Below are 14,804 nucleotides of genomic sequence, written 5' to 3'. Positions count from 1 at the left end.
GACCTTCAGCTTTTTTTTTTTTTTTTTTAAAAGACCAGATCAGTATTTTCTTGATACGCTTGTCACCATTTTTGTTCTCACGACAACCAATTGAGCCCTTGATCCTCACGTGATGTGAAAGGCTTGCACTGTAACAAAATCGCTCCTTTTAGATGGTTGGTGTTGCTAACGCGCCCATCCCCCCTCTCCCAGCCCCGACATTTCCAGCAAAGCGACTCTCCACTTCCAATCCATCAACAATTCATTACTGCTTTTAGCTTCCAAACGCCAGCTAATTAAAAATACTAAGCCAAGCTCTGAGGCCATCTGACTAAACACAGGAGGGGGTGGGCGAGAGGTGGAGAGAGGAGGAAAAAAAAAAAAATAGAGACGCACTGTTTGCTGCGTGTAGAGAGGAAAAAAATTGTCCTGGAAAAAGGTCGCCTTAAAAAAAAAATCTTTTTGACTCTAATTATCGAATTACCACATGACAGATCGGCTTGCGCGGCGGAGGATTTTAACCCCTCCTCGGGGACTATTCTAAGAACTCGGTTCTTTTTTTTTTTTCTTCTCAAAAACAACATAAAACAGGAAAACATCACATCCTTCAGGTTTCCAAGACAGCCCCTTTTAGACGCCGTTATTTTCCCCGCTCCACCGCCCCCCGCCCCGGGCGAAAGCTGCTCTAACTGGTTTATCGGCTCCCTGCAACGTCGGCTCCCTCCTCCTCCACACCTTCCTTTTTCTCCTCCATCCCAGCTCCTCATTCCACCCTTTCTTCCTCCTTCTCCTTCCTCCTCCTCCCAGCCCCCCCCCCCCCAATCCTTTCACCCCCTCCGTAAGTTAGTTGGAGAAATCAAATGTCAGGACGAGCGGAAAAATGCCACTTCCCGACTAACAGGCGGAATCCAGCCCAGATTTTCAGTCCTTTCTTCTTATTCTTTCTTCCCTTTCACTAATTTATCCCGATGTTAGCACATTCTGTCTCGTTACTAGAGGACGCCTGTAGGTTTGCTACATGAGATCATTACTTACTGATCACGGTGACTCTCGAGTCTGCAACTGAAGGCGGAATTCGAAGTTCGGAAAAGTTTTTTCTCCAATCTTTCTCTCTCTCTCTCTCTCTCTCTCTCTCTCTCTCTCTCTCTCTCTCTCTCTCTCTCTCTCTCTCTCCCCTCCCCCCTCCCCCCTCCCTCCTTCCCTCTCTCCCTTCCTTCCCCTCCCCCCTCTCTCAACACCCTATTATTCTGAATGCTTGTTAAGAGGAAAAACACCCTTCGGTGCTTGGGTTGTGAATGTGAAGCATCTCCCAGCTGCACAGTGACACATTTTTTTTTTTAAGGAGAAAAGGACTCCAGAGCTTTTTGCCAAAAGGGGGATGGGGAAGTGGAATAATGTTACTGAGTGATTATTTTGGCTGAGATGTGTTACTTGGTTTTTTTCCTTTTTCATCATTTGGTGTTTAAGTAAAATGAGGCACAGGCTTGTGTGCCGAGTGGAGTGAGAAATACCTTTTGATTTTCGGGCCTAATTAAAAAAAATGATAAAGGATTAAAAGGTAAGCATTCTGTGTGTGTGTGTGTGTGTGTGTGTGTGTGTGTGTGTGTATTTATTTATTTTCTTGACAATCAACTGTTAAAAGGGGCTGATCCCTTTAAAAACTGTTTTAACTGCTCTTTGTCAAACACACATTTGTGGTCACTGAGGCCACCGTGGTGCAGATCACTTAAAGTGTATGTCTTAATCAGTTTCTCCACAGTCAGGAGCACCATGTTTAACAGACTGAGCCGTTCTGTGACCCAGGGGTATGGCAGAATTGTTTAGATGGATTTTCCTTTTTTCCTCAAAAGGCAGATATTTAACCTTTCCTCTCACACTGTCTTTTTACTGAGAGAAATACTCTTAGAGAGGTCTGTATATGTTTCAGAAAGAATTGTGTGGCTGTGGGGGCAAGGGGGGTGGTATGTTTGTGTGTGTGAGGGGGACTACGGTTTTGTTTTTTCCTGTTTCTTATGGGAAACAAAACCTAGATTTCCCAGGCAATTTGTAAGAGGTATTAAAATGAGAAAGAAGGAAGGTTTAGTGACATCATTCTGAGCCTGGGTCCCAGAGAACTTTCAGGGCCTGGTTATTTACACTGTAAGAGCCAGGACATGTTTAGAGATGTTTAACACTGTGTTTTTCTTGTCTGAGTGTCCGGGATCTTTTCCTGGGGTTGAAATAACCCATGTGCCAGGCAAAAATGTTCAACTTAAAAAAAAAAAAGCCACAAAAATCTTTCTGGACTTGAATCAGATCCTCGGAGATATTTTAACGCTTTTAAAGAACTGGCTATTCCCTGTTGTTGAGGGGGCTTTTCATTTTAGCTTCTATAAGATGCTTTTTGTCAGTGGGTGCTTTTCAAGTCTGGCTGTTTTCCTTTAAACCTGGTATTGGACTGTGGAGACAATAATAAGCCCCTTACTCTCTGTCCTTCCCTGTACCCCTTACTGACTCCCCAGTATTAATCGTTTTCTATTCCGGTAACATCCAGACAAGAAACATTCGACTTTTTCCCCCTCCACAGGAGATGGTGGACCTCGTGTGAAGGGTGTGGGATCCTTGGACACATTCTTGGGGCAGGAAAAAGCAGAAGATTGGAAGATTTTTTTTTTTTTCTTTTAAGAGAAAGCCCAACGGAGTTAAACGAATGTCCCCTCATCTCACAAGGAAAGTTCATCGGATTTTTAATCTAGAGAGCTCATCTTCAGGATGTCCGTGAACGTTTCCACTGCAGGAAAAGGTGTGGATCCAAATACAGTTGATACTTACGACAGTGGCGATGATTGGGAAATCGGGGTTGGAAATTTAATCATTGATTTGGACGCCGATTTGGAGAAGGACAGACAGAAATTTGAGATGAATAATCCCACTAACACCACTACCAACAGCAACACTAAGGATTGTGGAGGTCCGGCCTCCAATGGGACCGGTGCTACCTCAGCCTTAGCTGATGGCCTAAAATTTGCTTCTGTTCAGCCCTCCGCTCCCCAGGGGAATTCACACAAAGAGACCAGCAAATCAAAAGTGAAAAGGGCTAAAACTTCTAAGGATGCTAATAAATCTCTGCCTTCTGCTGCCTTGTATGGAATTCCCGAGATCAGCAGCACTGGCAAGAGGCAGGAAGTCCAAGGGCGCCCTGGAGAGGCTGCTGGCATGAATTCAGCGCTGGGTCAAAGTGTGAGCGGCGGCGGCGGCGGCGGCGGCGGCGGCAACCCAAACAGCAACGGTACCAGCACCGGGACCTCGGCTGCCACCGCGGGGGCAAGCTCCTGTGGGAAAAGCAAGGAGGAGAAGCCAGGGAAAAGCCACAGCAGCCGAGGCGCCAAGCGGGATAAGGATGCTGCGAGATCCCGGAAAGAGAAGCACGACCTGCTGCAGGTCCACCAGAATGGCAGCGGAGGCCAGGCCCCCTCCGGTGGTGGGCACCTCTATGGCTTTGGGTCCAAGAGCAATGGAAGCGGTGCGAGCCCCTTCCACTGCGGGGGCGCTGGGAGTGGCGGCGTCGCGGCTGCCGGGGAAGTTAGCAAAAGTGCTCCGGATTCAGCGCTCATGGGAAACTCTATGTTGGTCAAGAAGGAAGAGGAGGAGGAGGAGAGCCACAGGCGAATCAAGAAACTGAAAACCGAGAAGGTAGGATAATAAGGTCGCCTTCTTGTGTGTCCCACTCTGTGTGTATCTGTTTGGGGATGTGGGACGTGCCTCCGGGTGCCTTACACTTCCTAGTGCTTTCGGGTTCTCTGTGAGATTTCTATGACGGTCATCCTTTGGGGGGGGGGGGGCTATCCTGAGTGCAGTGTTTGGCTCTTGCTTCTGCTGCTTCGGCCGCTCGTGGTGCCAGGTTTGAAAGGTCATGGGGTGGGAGGCTCTGGGTGTCCTAAGTGCCTTTCGCCTTGTAAGGGCTTCTGGCCAGCCAGCAAGTTGTCCGTGTGCTTTGAATAGGAAACCAGCTGCTACACTAGCTTGTCTTTCGTCCTGGTTTCTTCCCAAAGGAGAATTGTCGTCTGTGTTATTGTTAAGAATGTGTCCTTAGGAACAGGGTTCTAGTTCCCTCTGTGGAAAGGAGTGTGAAGGGTTATTTGCACTCATTGTTCTGTTACTTATCCCAAAACAGTTCTGTCAAAGGATGGACTCCCGAGCTTGGAGTGCTGGTCACTGATTTCCTAACTATGCAGCCAACTGTGATGGTTTTGGTGGCTATGAGTACTCTCCCTTTGCTCTCTCACCTATTTGCAGCTGGAGCTGTGAGACTGCTATCGCTTGGGTATTTAGGTTGCCTGGGCAGCTGGAAGCTCAGTAAGTAAGAACTGGAAAGCACACTTGGCTTGCGTTCCTGAAATGTGACGCTCTAACCAAAGGGGGCATGGTGGCAGCAGCAAAGGGAAGTACTAGACATGTGTGCTGCATTTAACAATGCTTGGCTTAGGCCATTTGGACCCTTGCACCCCTCTTGGTCATTGTTTTAAAGTCTGTGGTTAGAAGCTGTACTGGAAAAACTGCCCCCAGTGTTACCTTGCTTAGGCATGGAGGCCTGGGTCTTGTTTGTCTGGGATGCGGTTGCTTTGGGGTAATGTCTGGCCACTGATGGGTCTGTGTCTACCAGGAACATTGATTGGGAGGTGAGAGTGGTGTTTCTATGAAATTAATCTTTAGAGTCATTCCACAAGTTGTAGCATGCAGATGAAGTATTTCTGTCAAGTGGTTGTAGCAATGGGATTTCTTCTATATATGCTTATTATATGATGTGGGTTTTTTCCCCCTTTCTGTCTTGATCAGAATTGTAAGTGATACTAAGAAATCTCCTGGGAATTATTTCTGCATGCAATGATTCACAGTTCTCCAATCCTTTTTATTTTCCGACTTCACGTGCTCCAGATTTAAATTAGAACGTAGAAGTAAAGTTCTGATTGCAGACATTGATGGAGGTAGAGAAGGGTGTAGACAACAATGTCAAACTTGCAAAAGGCCACTGATTACTTTTTGAGTCCAAATCCTCTTAGCCTTTTACACTGATGAATCTAAACGAAGTTAAAAAAAAATACTCAGGTTTTGCTTCTTAGTTTAAATGTGCGATTTCACATAATTTCTACTACAAGACGTTTTGAAATCTTCTTATTACTTAGTACAGTGGAGCATTTACTTTTGTTGCCAATAGTCTTCAAATTGCAGCTCTAATCTGCCTTAACTATCTGGATGAATTGCCCTAATCCAGTGCTCACAATGCTGTGGTTAAGGAGTCAGCGCTGTTTGATTGGATCCACTGGCTGCTGGGAATGTGGGAGGTTCTGCCCTTTTGCATTCTCCTTAGCCTTTTAATCTTCCAGCCAAATGTTCACATTCAACAATTTTGTTTAGCTGGCGATCGGAACATTTCAGGATCTCAAAGGCTGCTGTCATGGCAACCGAGATTAGTGCGTGGTGTCGGTTCTCCGGTTTTTGTGTTCTTTTCGCTTCCCAGTCACAGAGGGAAGTGGTTGAGGAATGGAAGGGCTAAATTATTCACGCACATGCAACGCATCTTCAGGCAGAGCAGGATAAATGGAATCATATGAATTCCATAAATGAAGAGCAAACGCGTCACGGTGGGGGCCGAGGTGGGGGAGGGAAGAGAGAGCACTGCCCCGCAGAGTGCACCAACCTCAGCCACTAGTGTTGGCCCAGAGATCTTCTTCGGATGCTGTCCAGGGGCCTGGAATTCACAGTGTTGGCTTCTCTTGTCAAGCTGGGGTGTTGGCTTGAGATCTCAAACATCACTCCTTAAGCACTGTCCTCTCTGTCCCCCAAACGACTTAGTAATACGTCCATCCTTGGCTCCCAGAGATGGCAACTCTTGGGCATGAATAATAATACCATGTAGGGAAGCAAACCTAATTCCACTAACTACTGGTTATGTCAAATTGGGCTTGGCTTTAGAAAATACTTCTCAGGGCAGAAAGATGCCTATTTAGAAAGCAAAAACTTAGTAGGCCCACTTGACTTGAAAAAAAAAAAGCTTCATATCTGAAGTTTTTTTGTTTTTAAAAGTTCAACATTGCTTGAAGAACCAGGTTACTGAAGAGCAAGTGCCTCCAGAGTAAACATGATTAGTCTGCAGCAATCATGTGTGGCTCTAGTGTGTGTAGGAGGAGCACATTGAAAACCTAAGGGCAATGTGTGTGCTGTTAGTATATTTTTTTTTTCCTGGCTGGAAGGTTAGATGAGATTCGTAAGACTTGCTGTCACTGGTTAATTTTCACAGCATGCTTAACTGTCTATTTTTGGTCTGTTTCTTCTGTTCCTTCACTACACAGAGTCATGTAAAACATGATAAATTGGACCTTAGGAAAAACCTAATTAAATCAGTGAGTGTTCTGGATCCTTTATGTGGAAACCACAAGTATGTTGTAAAAGTCGCCACTCCCTTAATACGTGAAAAAAAAAAATCAAAACATGCCATAATTCCAAGATGTTTGAGCTATATTTCTATAGCCCATTTTGTGGTTAAGCCACCAGTGACATGTCTGAGTAAGTAGATTTGATGGGTTGGCTTTTGGTTGTTAAAACCTGTCTCTCCACCTTCCTCCTCCTTCCTCTCACAGCATAATGGTCCTGCATTGAAGCTGTTTCCCTTCATCGTCTTACAGCTTAGACTTATCAGACAAGGAGCCACTGGGCTGAATTAAACAGTTATATTGAGTACTGCTACATTTAGTGGGGGTCACTCCATCACTAGATTATTGGGGAACACACAGGAAAACCACCCTAACAACAGCCGATACTGAAACAGAAATAAAGGAAAGGCACACAGGTCATACAGTTTTGTCTTAGGGTCCTATGCAGTAGGTGTTCCAAGGAGGGTTATTTCTGTAATACCATAAACTTTTCATTTCCATGGGCCTTGTCTTCCTAAAGATGGTGTCTATAAATGGATCTGCCTATAAGAGGACATCACTCATTTTGTTTTATTCTCCTGTAGAAGCCTTTTTACACTTCACTAGGGAATCCTGACACATTCTCTAAGTGAGTGCGAGCAGTTTAAGAACATATTTTGATTAATGACTTTTGTGGCTCTGTCCCCCACCCCCATAATATACAGTGTGTCCTGTGAGTTAGGGAGTGCATTTGATCTAAGGCAGAATGAAAGGGCAGGAAGGTCACTGGCTTTAATGAAACAACCCAGTCCGTTGTAGTTGGACGGTGCACTGTTTTGAAAGTTACATGTGGATTTAGCTAAAGGTGGCTTCCTGTGAGCCTTGCATAGACGCCTCTCCCCCCTTTCCAGTAGACACCCTGGGAGGGTGACCGAGGGGCTGGTCAGTGGTATCTGTGAGAACACATGGATCGTGGAGCATTTGTGTGTGATCAGAGCCATCACTGAGCTCTGAGTTTAGCATTTGAAATCTGTTAGGTTTGCTGGAGGAAAAAAAAAAAAGTGAACATAGGTACCATCTCCAGATTGAGCTTTAGAGGGTAATATTCAGCTGCTTTTAATACCTTGTCAAATAGCTCAAAATCAAGCGGGGTGGGGAGGCAGGAGGAGGGGCTGGATGTTCAAATGGCCTAAGCTTAAGAGTATGTTCTTCAAGTGAAATTGCTTGGGTGCAAGATTGTTTTAATTAGAGTATTATAAAGACTTATTTTTTTCTAAGCAGCATTTTATAGTTAGTAAATGAAATGAATGCTAAAAGTGCTAAGCAGAAATCTCCCAAGCCACAGAGGTGTTCAATAACCAGACTCAAATAACATGGAAAGTACCATCTGGTCTTCGTTTCCAGCATGAAACATGGGGATTGAATGAATGGCTGAGATTTGCCCCAACTTTGACGATGGCTGTGTGTTTTTTGTTTTTTTTTTTTAATTTAAAAAAAGTTCACCTGGTACTTCATAGAAAGTTGAAATTGCAGTAATTCGAGCACCACTGTGAAAACACATGTTCCCACATTTCTTTTAACTAGTTCCACTTTTATTTGGAGGGTTTCCAAAAGTTCAGCCATTGACCACTTCCTATGGGTTATTCCGTTTCTACAGGCCCTCACAATGAGGGGGTCAGGTCTTCAAAAGATCTAAATGATTCTGTCAATTTTCCTCCTGGAGGCTACCAGGGGGAAAGGCTCCCTAGGGCCAACCCTGGTCATCACTCTTCATTAATCTAATTTTGTGTGATAGTCCTGGGGACTTGTGTTTACTATACATAGGCCATACTCTAGAATCCTCAATAAGCAACAACATACTCCGTTAAGGGTAACTTTTCTGAGTCCTTGACTCTTAGACGCCAGGATTTTTGGTTCTGGGCTTAGTGGGAACCCTGGGTAAGACATTATCCGGCCTTTGTTTGAGGTCTTTTATTGAAGCTAATGACTGGGCTTGTGCCTTCCTGAGATAAATGACATTATCTCTGAGTGGGCTGACAGGAAACAGACATGTTAATGGTGAAGCTGCAGGGGACTATCTGCTTGCGTTCTGACAAAGGAGTGGAGAAGGGACCCCTGGTTGTGGTCATTAGCACATAATGCATTCTTGCTCAGTCTAAGAGGCCCTTGATAATTGGAAAGCTATTTTAGCCACAAGCACTTAAATCATAAAGTTACTACTTCTTGTTCCTTTGCGTTTTGTAAGAGTAGCAAAGGAAAGTGTTTTTGTGTCTGTTCTGCTCTTTGAAGGTGATGGCAGTCGGGGCTGTTGGTAATGAATGACATTTGGGAGACCTGCAGGTTGAACCATTTGTTTTAAAATCAGGTGGGCACCCTCTTTGTCTTTTAACAATGCTCAGCCTTCCTTCTGCATTCACAGGAAAAAAAAAAAAAAAAAGTAGATCCAAAGCTTCAGGGAAAGTCAGTTTTGTATTTGAAGATGTCTCATGGGAGGGGGGGATAAAAATCTCTTTTTTATAAGCTGGGAAAGAGATTTTGCTCAGTGATTTGAGTGTGATGAAACCTGCCTTTTGAAGTGTATGTTTAAAAAAGTCATGAGTATAATTGAGTTTCAATGCAATTTAAACTCTGCAGCTTGAACGGAGATAATTGCCACGTTGAACACACTCTAGAGGTGTAGAAGAGGTGGAAGGATCATGCTCTCCTATTCTTTCATATTAAGCATTGGGAAGTTTGTCGTAGTAATTACTACAGCACAACATAGTTTTGATTGCCAGCAGTCTCAACTTGCCAGCAATCTGAACATCAAGGGTTCTGCTTGAATAATAAACAGTTGATTTCTAAGTCACCTGGATAGCATTCTCCTGTCGTGTAGAAGCCAGAATGAAGGAAACACTGGGCTACCCTTGGCAGCAACATCACAGTGAGAACATCACCTCTTTATTAGGATTGCTACCAGCAAATCATACATGCCCGATGCCTGGGTCACTGAATATGGTAAGGGAAAGGAAACAGGTGAAACTTCAGTAATGGCTTAGGTGGTCACCGAGTAAGTAATGTAAGGATCCCATTGGAGCCTGGTAAGGGGTCTTTCGTAGAGGTCCGTGCGTCTAAATGTCATTGCATATATAGATGTTGGTGTGGTAGTCTTAGATAGTATGAGCTTTATTCTCAAAACAAAAGCAGACAAACAGACAAAAAACCCAAAAAACCCCAAAGTTTTTGAGATGACTCAAAGGGTAAAAGCACTTGCCACACTGACCTGAGCGCTTGTTCCACATTGGGACCCACATTGTGGTCCCAAGAACCGGCTCTTCTGATTTGTCTTCTGACCCTCTTCATGTGCCCTGTGACAGGGACACACCCCCTCACATGAGGGCAGATGCACCCATAAATACCTATTTGAATAAATGAATGAATGAATGTACTTTTTTTTTTTAAAAAAAGTACACCACTAATGTTTCATTTCACTCTGCTCCAGAGAAAGGAGGCCTCTCCCTCTGTGTCCAGTTATGTCTCCCCAGTGAAATTTCACTAGTGACTGCTTGCTTCCTGTTCCAAGTGCTTCCTGCTAAAGGTTTTGGCAAGTGGAATAAACGCCATTGCCATGGAATGCAAGATTGTTAATCTCCCTTTAGCTGGTTGTCCAGCAGTTGGGCTGTTTCTAATGTCATTTTGAGAGCTTCAGGGGAATTCAAGATGGTGGGACTGGCACTTTGCTCTGAAAGCTGAACGTGGCATGCCTGCTGAATTTTGCTTAGAAACACCTTTGGGGATGTAGTAGAAGAGATGGGTTTTGCTTCAAAAACTGAAGTGATCACCAAGCAAAGACTTGTGTTTGGTCAGCCAATGGGCCTTAAACTACAGGGCTCTCATCTGGTGTTCAGAAGGAGGTTTGATTCCCAGGGAAGCTAAATGGAAATGTAAAGACTGTGATGTAGCTGTAATGGAGAAGAACCCAACCATCAGGCTGTTCTGGTTAGGACAAGTGGGCTTGAAATGATGAACAGACATCTCTGTGAACTTTGTCAAAGCCCTCCCTCTTCATTCCCACCTCACCACCCCAACACAGTCTGAGTATTATTCGCTGGGACCCTCAGCCACCTAGCTTTCTTCCTCCTGGGACCCTTCATTGCCAGCTAGCACCTTCAGACCAACATACTGAGCGGGGGACATGTAGGCATGCCCCAATAATGCCATAGGACTGTAGGCTTCACAGTTTAGGAGTAAATAAAAATATATTGGCTATGTTTTGTGCTGTTCATAATGATTTTAGAAAGCACATATTTCGGGTTGAGAATGGGTTTATTATGTTAACCAGAGAGCAGATGGCATGGTGCCACAGACGTATAATTTTACTTAAAGGGACTTTGAAGGTTTTGATGTGTTTTCTTTTCCTCTTATTTCCCTGATGGCTTCTTTTTTATTGAAGGGTAACTTAAGGAGACCTGGTAGCAATTTTACTGCCTTTCCCCTGACAGTTTGAAATAATAGCTTGGTCTTTGGTTGTGTTGATCTTCTAACAGTGAGCTTGACTCTGGTTTTTCTCATGTGGCAGTAAATATGTGAGTGTGTGTATACATACATACATTTATACATATACATATATGCATATGTATATATATATGTATATATATAGTGTTTGTGATGTGTTTTAAGAAATGGGCTCTTTTATAGGCTTCAATTAGCAACAGATGACAAAGTTCCAGTTGGTCACACTTTGGAAAACTCCTGAAAGTTACTATTCGCCCTTTTGATTAGAGAAAAGTCCTGGTTTGGTAAGAAAGCATGTCTGGCTCTCTGACTGGCTGCTCTCCTTACACCTCTTTGTCCTTTCTGTTAGTCACTGAAGGTTCAAAGGTCAGGTCCAAGTTGTTCCAAGTTAGGTTAGCGACCTATGTTGGAGGGCTGCGCTTGGGTGAGGTATTAGCCTCACCACACTTTTGGATTCCGCTAGCATAAAATCACTGTTTATGTTCCTGTGTGGATTTTACAGTTTAGCTCATTCTTCACTTAAAATAAGAGGGGGGCTTGGAGAACATTCCTCCTCCTCCCCTCCTCTTACCTCCTCCCCCACCTTTCCTTTTTCAAACTGTGCTCAGCCAGACCAGCTTACTTTTGAATTTCCTGTCATCTCCTTCACTGACTTTATGGATAGCTCATATTCAAAACAATAATGTTTGGCTTGGAAGGACAGAAACCTTGGAGTTTCATTCTTCGCAGAGAACTGTTTATTTGCATGTGGCTCACCACAGTACATGGATAACGCTATCGAATCTGGGTTTTATTATGGGTTCTTGGTTAGCAGAGTGGCACTTGGCGCTGTGTTCCCGGGTTCCAACTCTTTTGTGATGGGAATGAAATTAGGGACTGAATCTAGGAAGCGAAGGAGAAAATAGGCAAGAGCAAACAGAACCTGACCTTTGACCTAGATCAAAAGTAAGTGGTGATTAAAAAAAAAAACAAAACAACGCGAGTGAGTGAAATAGGGAGTTCTAACTCGGTGTGAAGCTGAGTGGGAGTTGGGCAGAACATCGATGAATGGTGGGCACTGGGTCAACCAGGCAGCCTGCATTGTCTGACATCTTAGTAACGGATGGAGAAGCGCTGCGCATTCCCAGATCTGTCAACTGCTGGAAGGTGCAGTCTGACTTAAGTCCCTCACGTGTGCTTGCTGCTGCCCACAGGGAGCAACGTGGTGTCAGAAGGGAGCAATTTGGTCTCCCTCCACCCCCTGCATCCAGCTCCATTTGGGCAATTGTCCCCATTTACATTCCTTGCCCAAATCCTTCCCCAGCCTTTCCCGTGATGGCGCAGCAGATGCCAGACATTGAAGTCGAAAGCCAGCAGCTGTTTCCATTACTTCATGGCTCTATGAGCCCTCACAAGCTGCTTCCCCTTCCCCCTCTCCCCTCCCCCACCTGGCAAAGAAAGGCCCTCCCCCTTGGACTTGGGCATCCACCCGTGTGTCACTGTGCAGGTCCCTTATGTTTTGTGTATGAGGGGACCAGATACCCAGCAGCCTGGATCCCTAGGGGCCTCGCTGCGCGCTCCTGGACTGCGGGGACGCGCCCTTCTTGCAGCGGGGGACCCGTTTATGGCCCTGAGCGCAGTAAATCTGTCAGCTCTTCAGGACGCCTTCACCTCTTTCTTCATTTGCTCCAGCTTCTAGTCTGACAACGTTCCCCCGAGGCGGAATTCTAATCTGCTTCCAATTAGTTGTAAAATGTGACTGAAATTTCCACATTATGACTGCTGTTTTACTTACACGCACACGTCTAGAAACAAATTAATGCCCTTCAACATTTATTTATTTATTTATCCATCTATTTATTTGTCTGTTTATCTATCTATCCATCTATCCATCCATCCATCCATCCATCCATCCATCCATCTATCTATCTATCTATCTATCTATCTATCTATCTATCTATCTATCTATCTATCTATCTATTATTTGTTGAGCCCTTGGATTTACTCGAAGAGGGAGAATTCTCGGTTATCAGGAACTTTCTATCTATCTATCTATCTATCTATCTATCTATCTATCTATCTATCTATCTATCTATTATTTGTTGAGCCCTTGGATTTACTCGAAGAGGGAGAATTCTCGGTTATCAGGAACTTCCAGGGGTCGCTAGACCTTTGGTTAGGGTCCCCGCTCCCCACCTCACCCCAACCCCCGCCCCCACAGCCATCTTTCAAGATTTCCCAGAACGCATTGCATATGTCTAAGTTTTGCAAAAAACATTTTGTAGAATTTCTGAAATAAACAAAACAGGATATTTGGCCAAGGAGGGGCCCCTGTGGAGTGTTTTAATAGAACACAAATACAAATTTACTTCTAAATATAGTACGGCTATATTTGGCCGAGACAGATACATGCTACATTTGAAAATTCTTTCATTGTTATGGCCAAAAGCTGTAACCCCAGATAGAGTAATTGGGTCATTGCTTGGTTTGATAAATAGGATTGCATTAATGATGTCATTGTAGGCACTAACCATTCCCCTAAATTGTGTCCAAGCCCTTGGAGCACAACCTCTTGGGGTTGTTGGTGCCATTGTATTGCTACCTATGGAGTCCCATGACCTAACCCCCACCCCCATACAGAAGTGCACAGACTATGAGAAGGGACTGGGTTCTGGGTTTCAGGTTGCTTCCACTGTGGGAGGAATTTTTATACAACAATGTTCATTACTCTGTTTTCTCCTTTTCAATGAATTTTCACAAAGTTGTTGATCCACCTGATTTGTGTGAACATTGGAGGTGTTTAGATCTTGGCCAAGAAAGAAAAGTTAAGAATGCTGTTTCATTACATCCCTTGGAAACCACTTTCTCAAATACTGGACTGGAGAATTTTAGTACACATGACAGTGGACCTGTGGCTTAGCATTGGTGGAGAGGTGGTACTCTTGACATTAAAGGATGTAAACAGCGGAATTTATTGGCACATTTTATAGGAGAGTTCCTTCCTCAAGCATCTTGGCAGATTGATACCAACAACAGTAATGGGCTTTAAAGAGGTGTGAAGGGTTTTATTGATGGTAAAGTGGTTATGTTGATCACGTCACTCAGTTTCTAAGTAACACTTTCACGTGTAAATGAATGCAGCCATTGTCTTTTCAAGGTCATTGTCATGTAATAATAAAAGCCCCATGTTGATTGATTTTTTTATCATCCTTTTTATATGCTATTTTCAATCTCTGTAATCAAGAAGGAGTGTTTATTTCACTGTATTTAAACAGGTCTTATTTTACTTTATTTATTATATATGGAATATAAATAACTTAGATGATTTTACCAAAACTCTTCATGTTTATTATCTATGAAATATAAATGGCTCAAATGATTTCTACAAAAGTCCTTAATTTAAACTATATACAAACTTCATAAAAGCAATAAGCAAGTTTTTTTTGTGTGGCTTCCTTTCTTCTCCCTTAATATCTTAAAAGAAAAACGGGCAGATTGAAATCCCTACTGTTTTAAAACATGGGCCTCTTAGATTGTGGAGACCCCCTAGCTTAAAAAGCATTGCATCTCTATACCGAAACCTCATAATAAGCATGACTGTGATGGCCTTTCCACTCCTGGGATTCACTAATTACCCCTTAATAAGGTCAGTCTGCCCCAATCTTTTTGCCTATCTTAGAAGGAAAAGCATACAGGACAGTTGGATTTCAAGTGGATCTTGCTGTATTTGCAACTTAGCATAACTTCTTTGACGGCCCCCAGGGTGCTTAATTGGGGCCTGGCATTTGTGTTGGGGGGGTGGGGGGGTGGGGGGGTGAGATGCTGCTGCACACAGCTACTCATTGTGTATTTGGAAAGCCACTGTGCGTCTTGGAAACATTACATGCCTTTGTTGATGCTGCATAGTTTTCTAAACTCCGAATGAGCTTATTCCCTTTTAACCATTGGGGGAGCAAAATAATG

The 14,804-nt window shown here is 43.9% G+C and overlaps 1 protein-coding gene across 2 annotated transcripts in view; it reads left to right on the top strand.

Moving 5' to 3' along the window:
• The first annotated feature begins 2,555 nt into the window (after positions 1 to 2,555).
• The window catches only part of Znf608 (zinc finger protein 608), a 105,878-nt gene continuing 93,629 nt past the window's right edge, over positions 2,556 to 14,804 (top strand). For both annotated transcript variants that reach the window (XM_059245912.1, XM_059245913.1), the window contains exon 1: positions 2,556 to 3,651. In XM_059245912.1, coding sequence (XP_059101895.1) covers positions 2,731 to 3,651 — 921 coding nt within the window. In that variant the 5' untranslated portion in view covers positions 2,556 to 2,730. The remainder of the gene's footprint in view (positions 3,652 to 14,804) is intronic.

This window comes from Peromyscus eremicus, chromosome 19, assembly GCF_949786415.1.
Source record: "Peromyscus eremicus chromosome 19, PerEre_H2_v1, whole genome shotgun sequence".
In the NCBI taxonomy this organism is placed as follows: domain Eukaryota; kingdom Metazoa; phylum Chordata; class Mammalia; order Rodentia; family Cricetidae; genus Peromyscus; species Peromyscus eremicus.
This window is presented reverse-complemented; position numbering and strand designations above follow the sequence as displayed.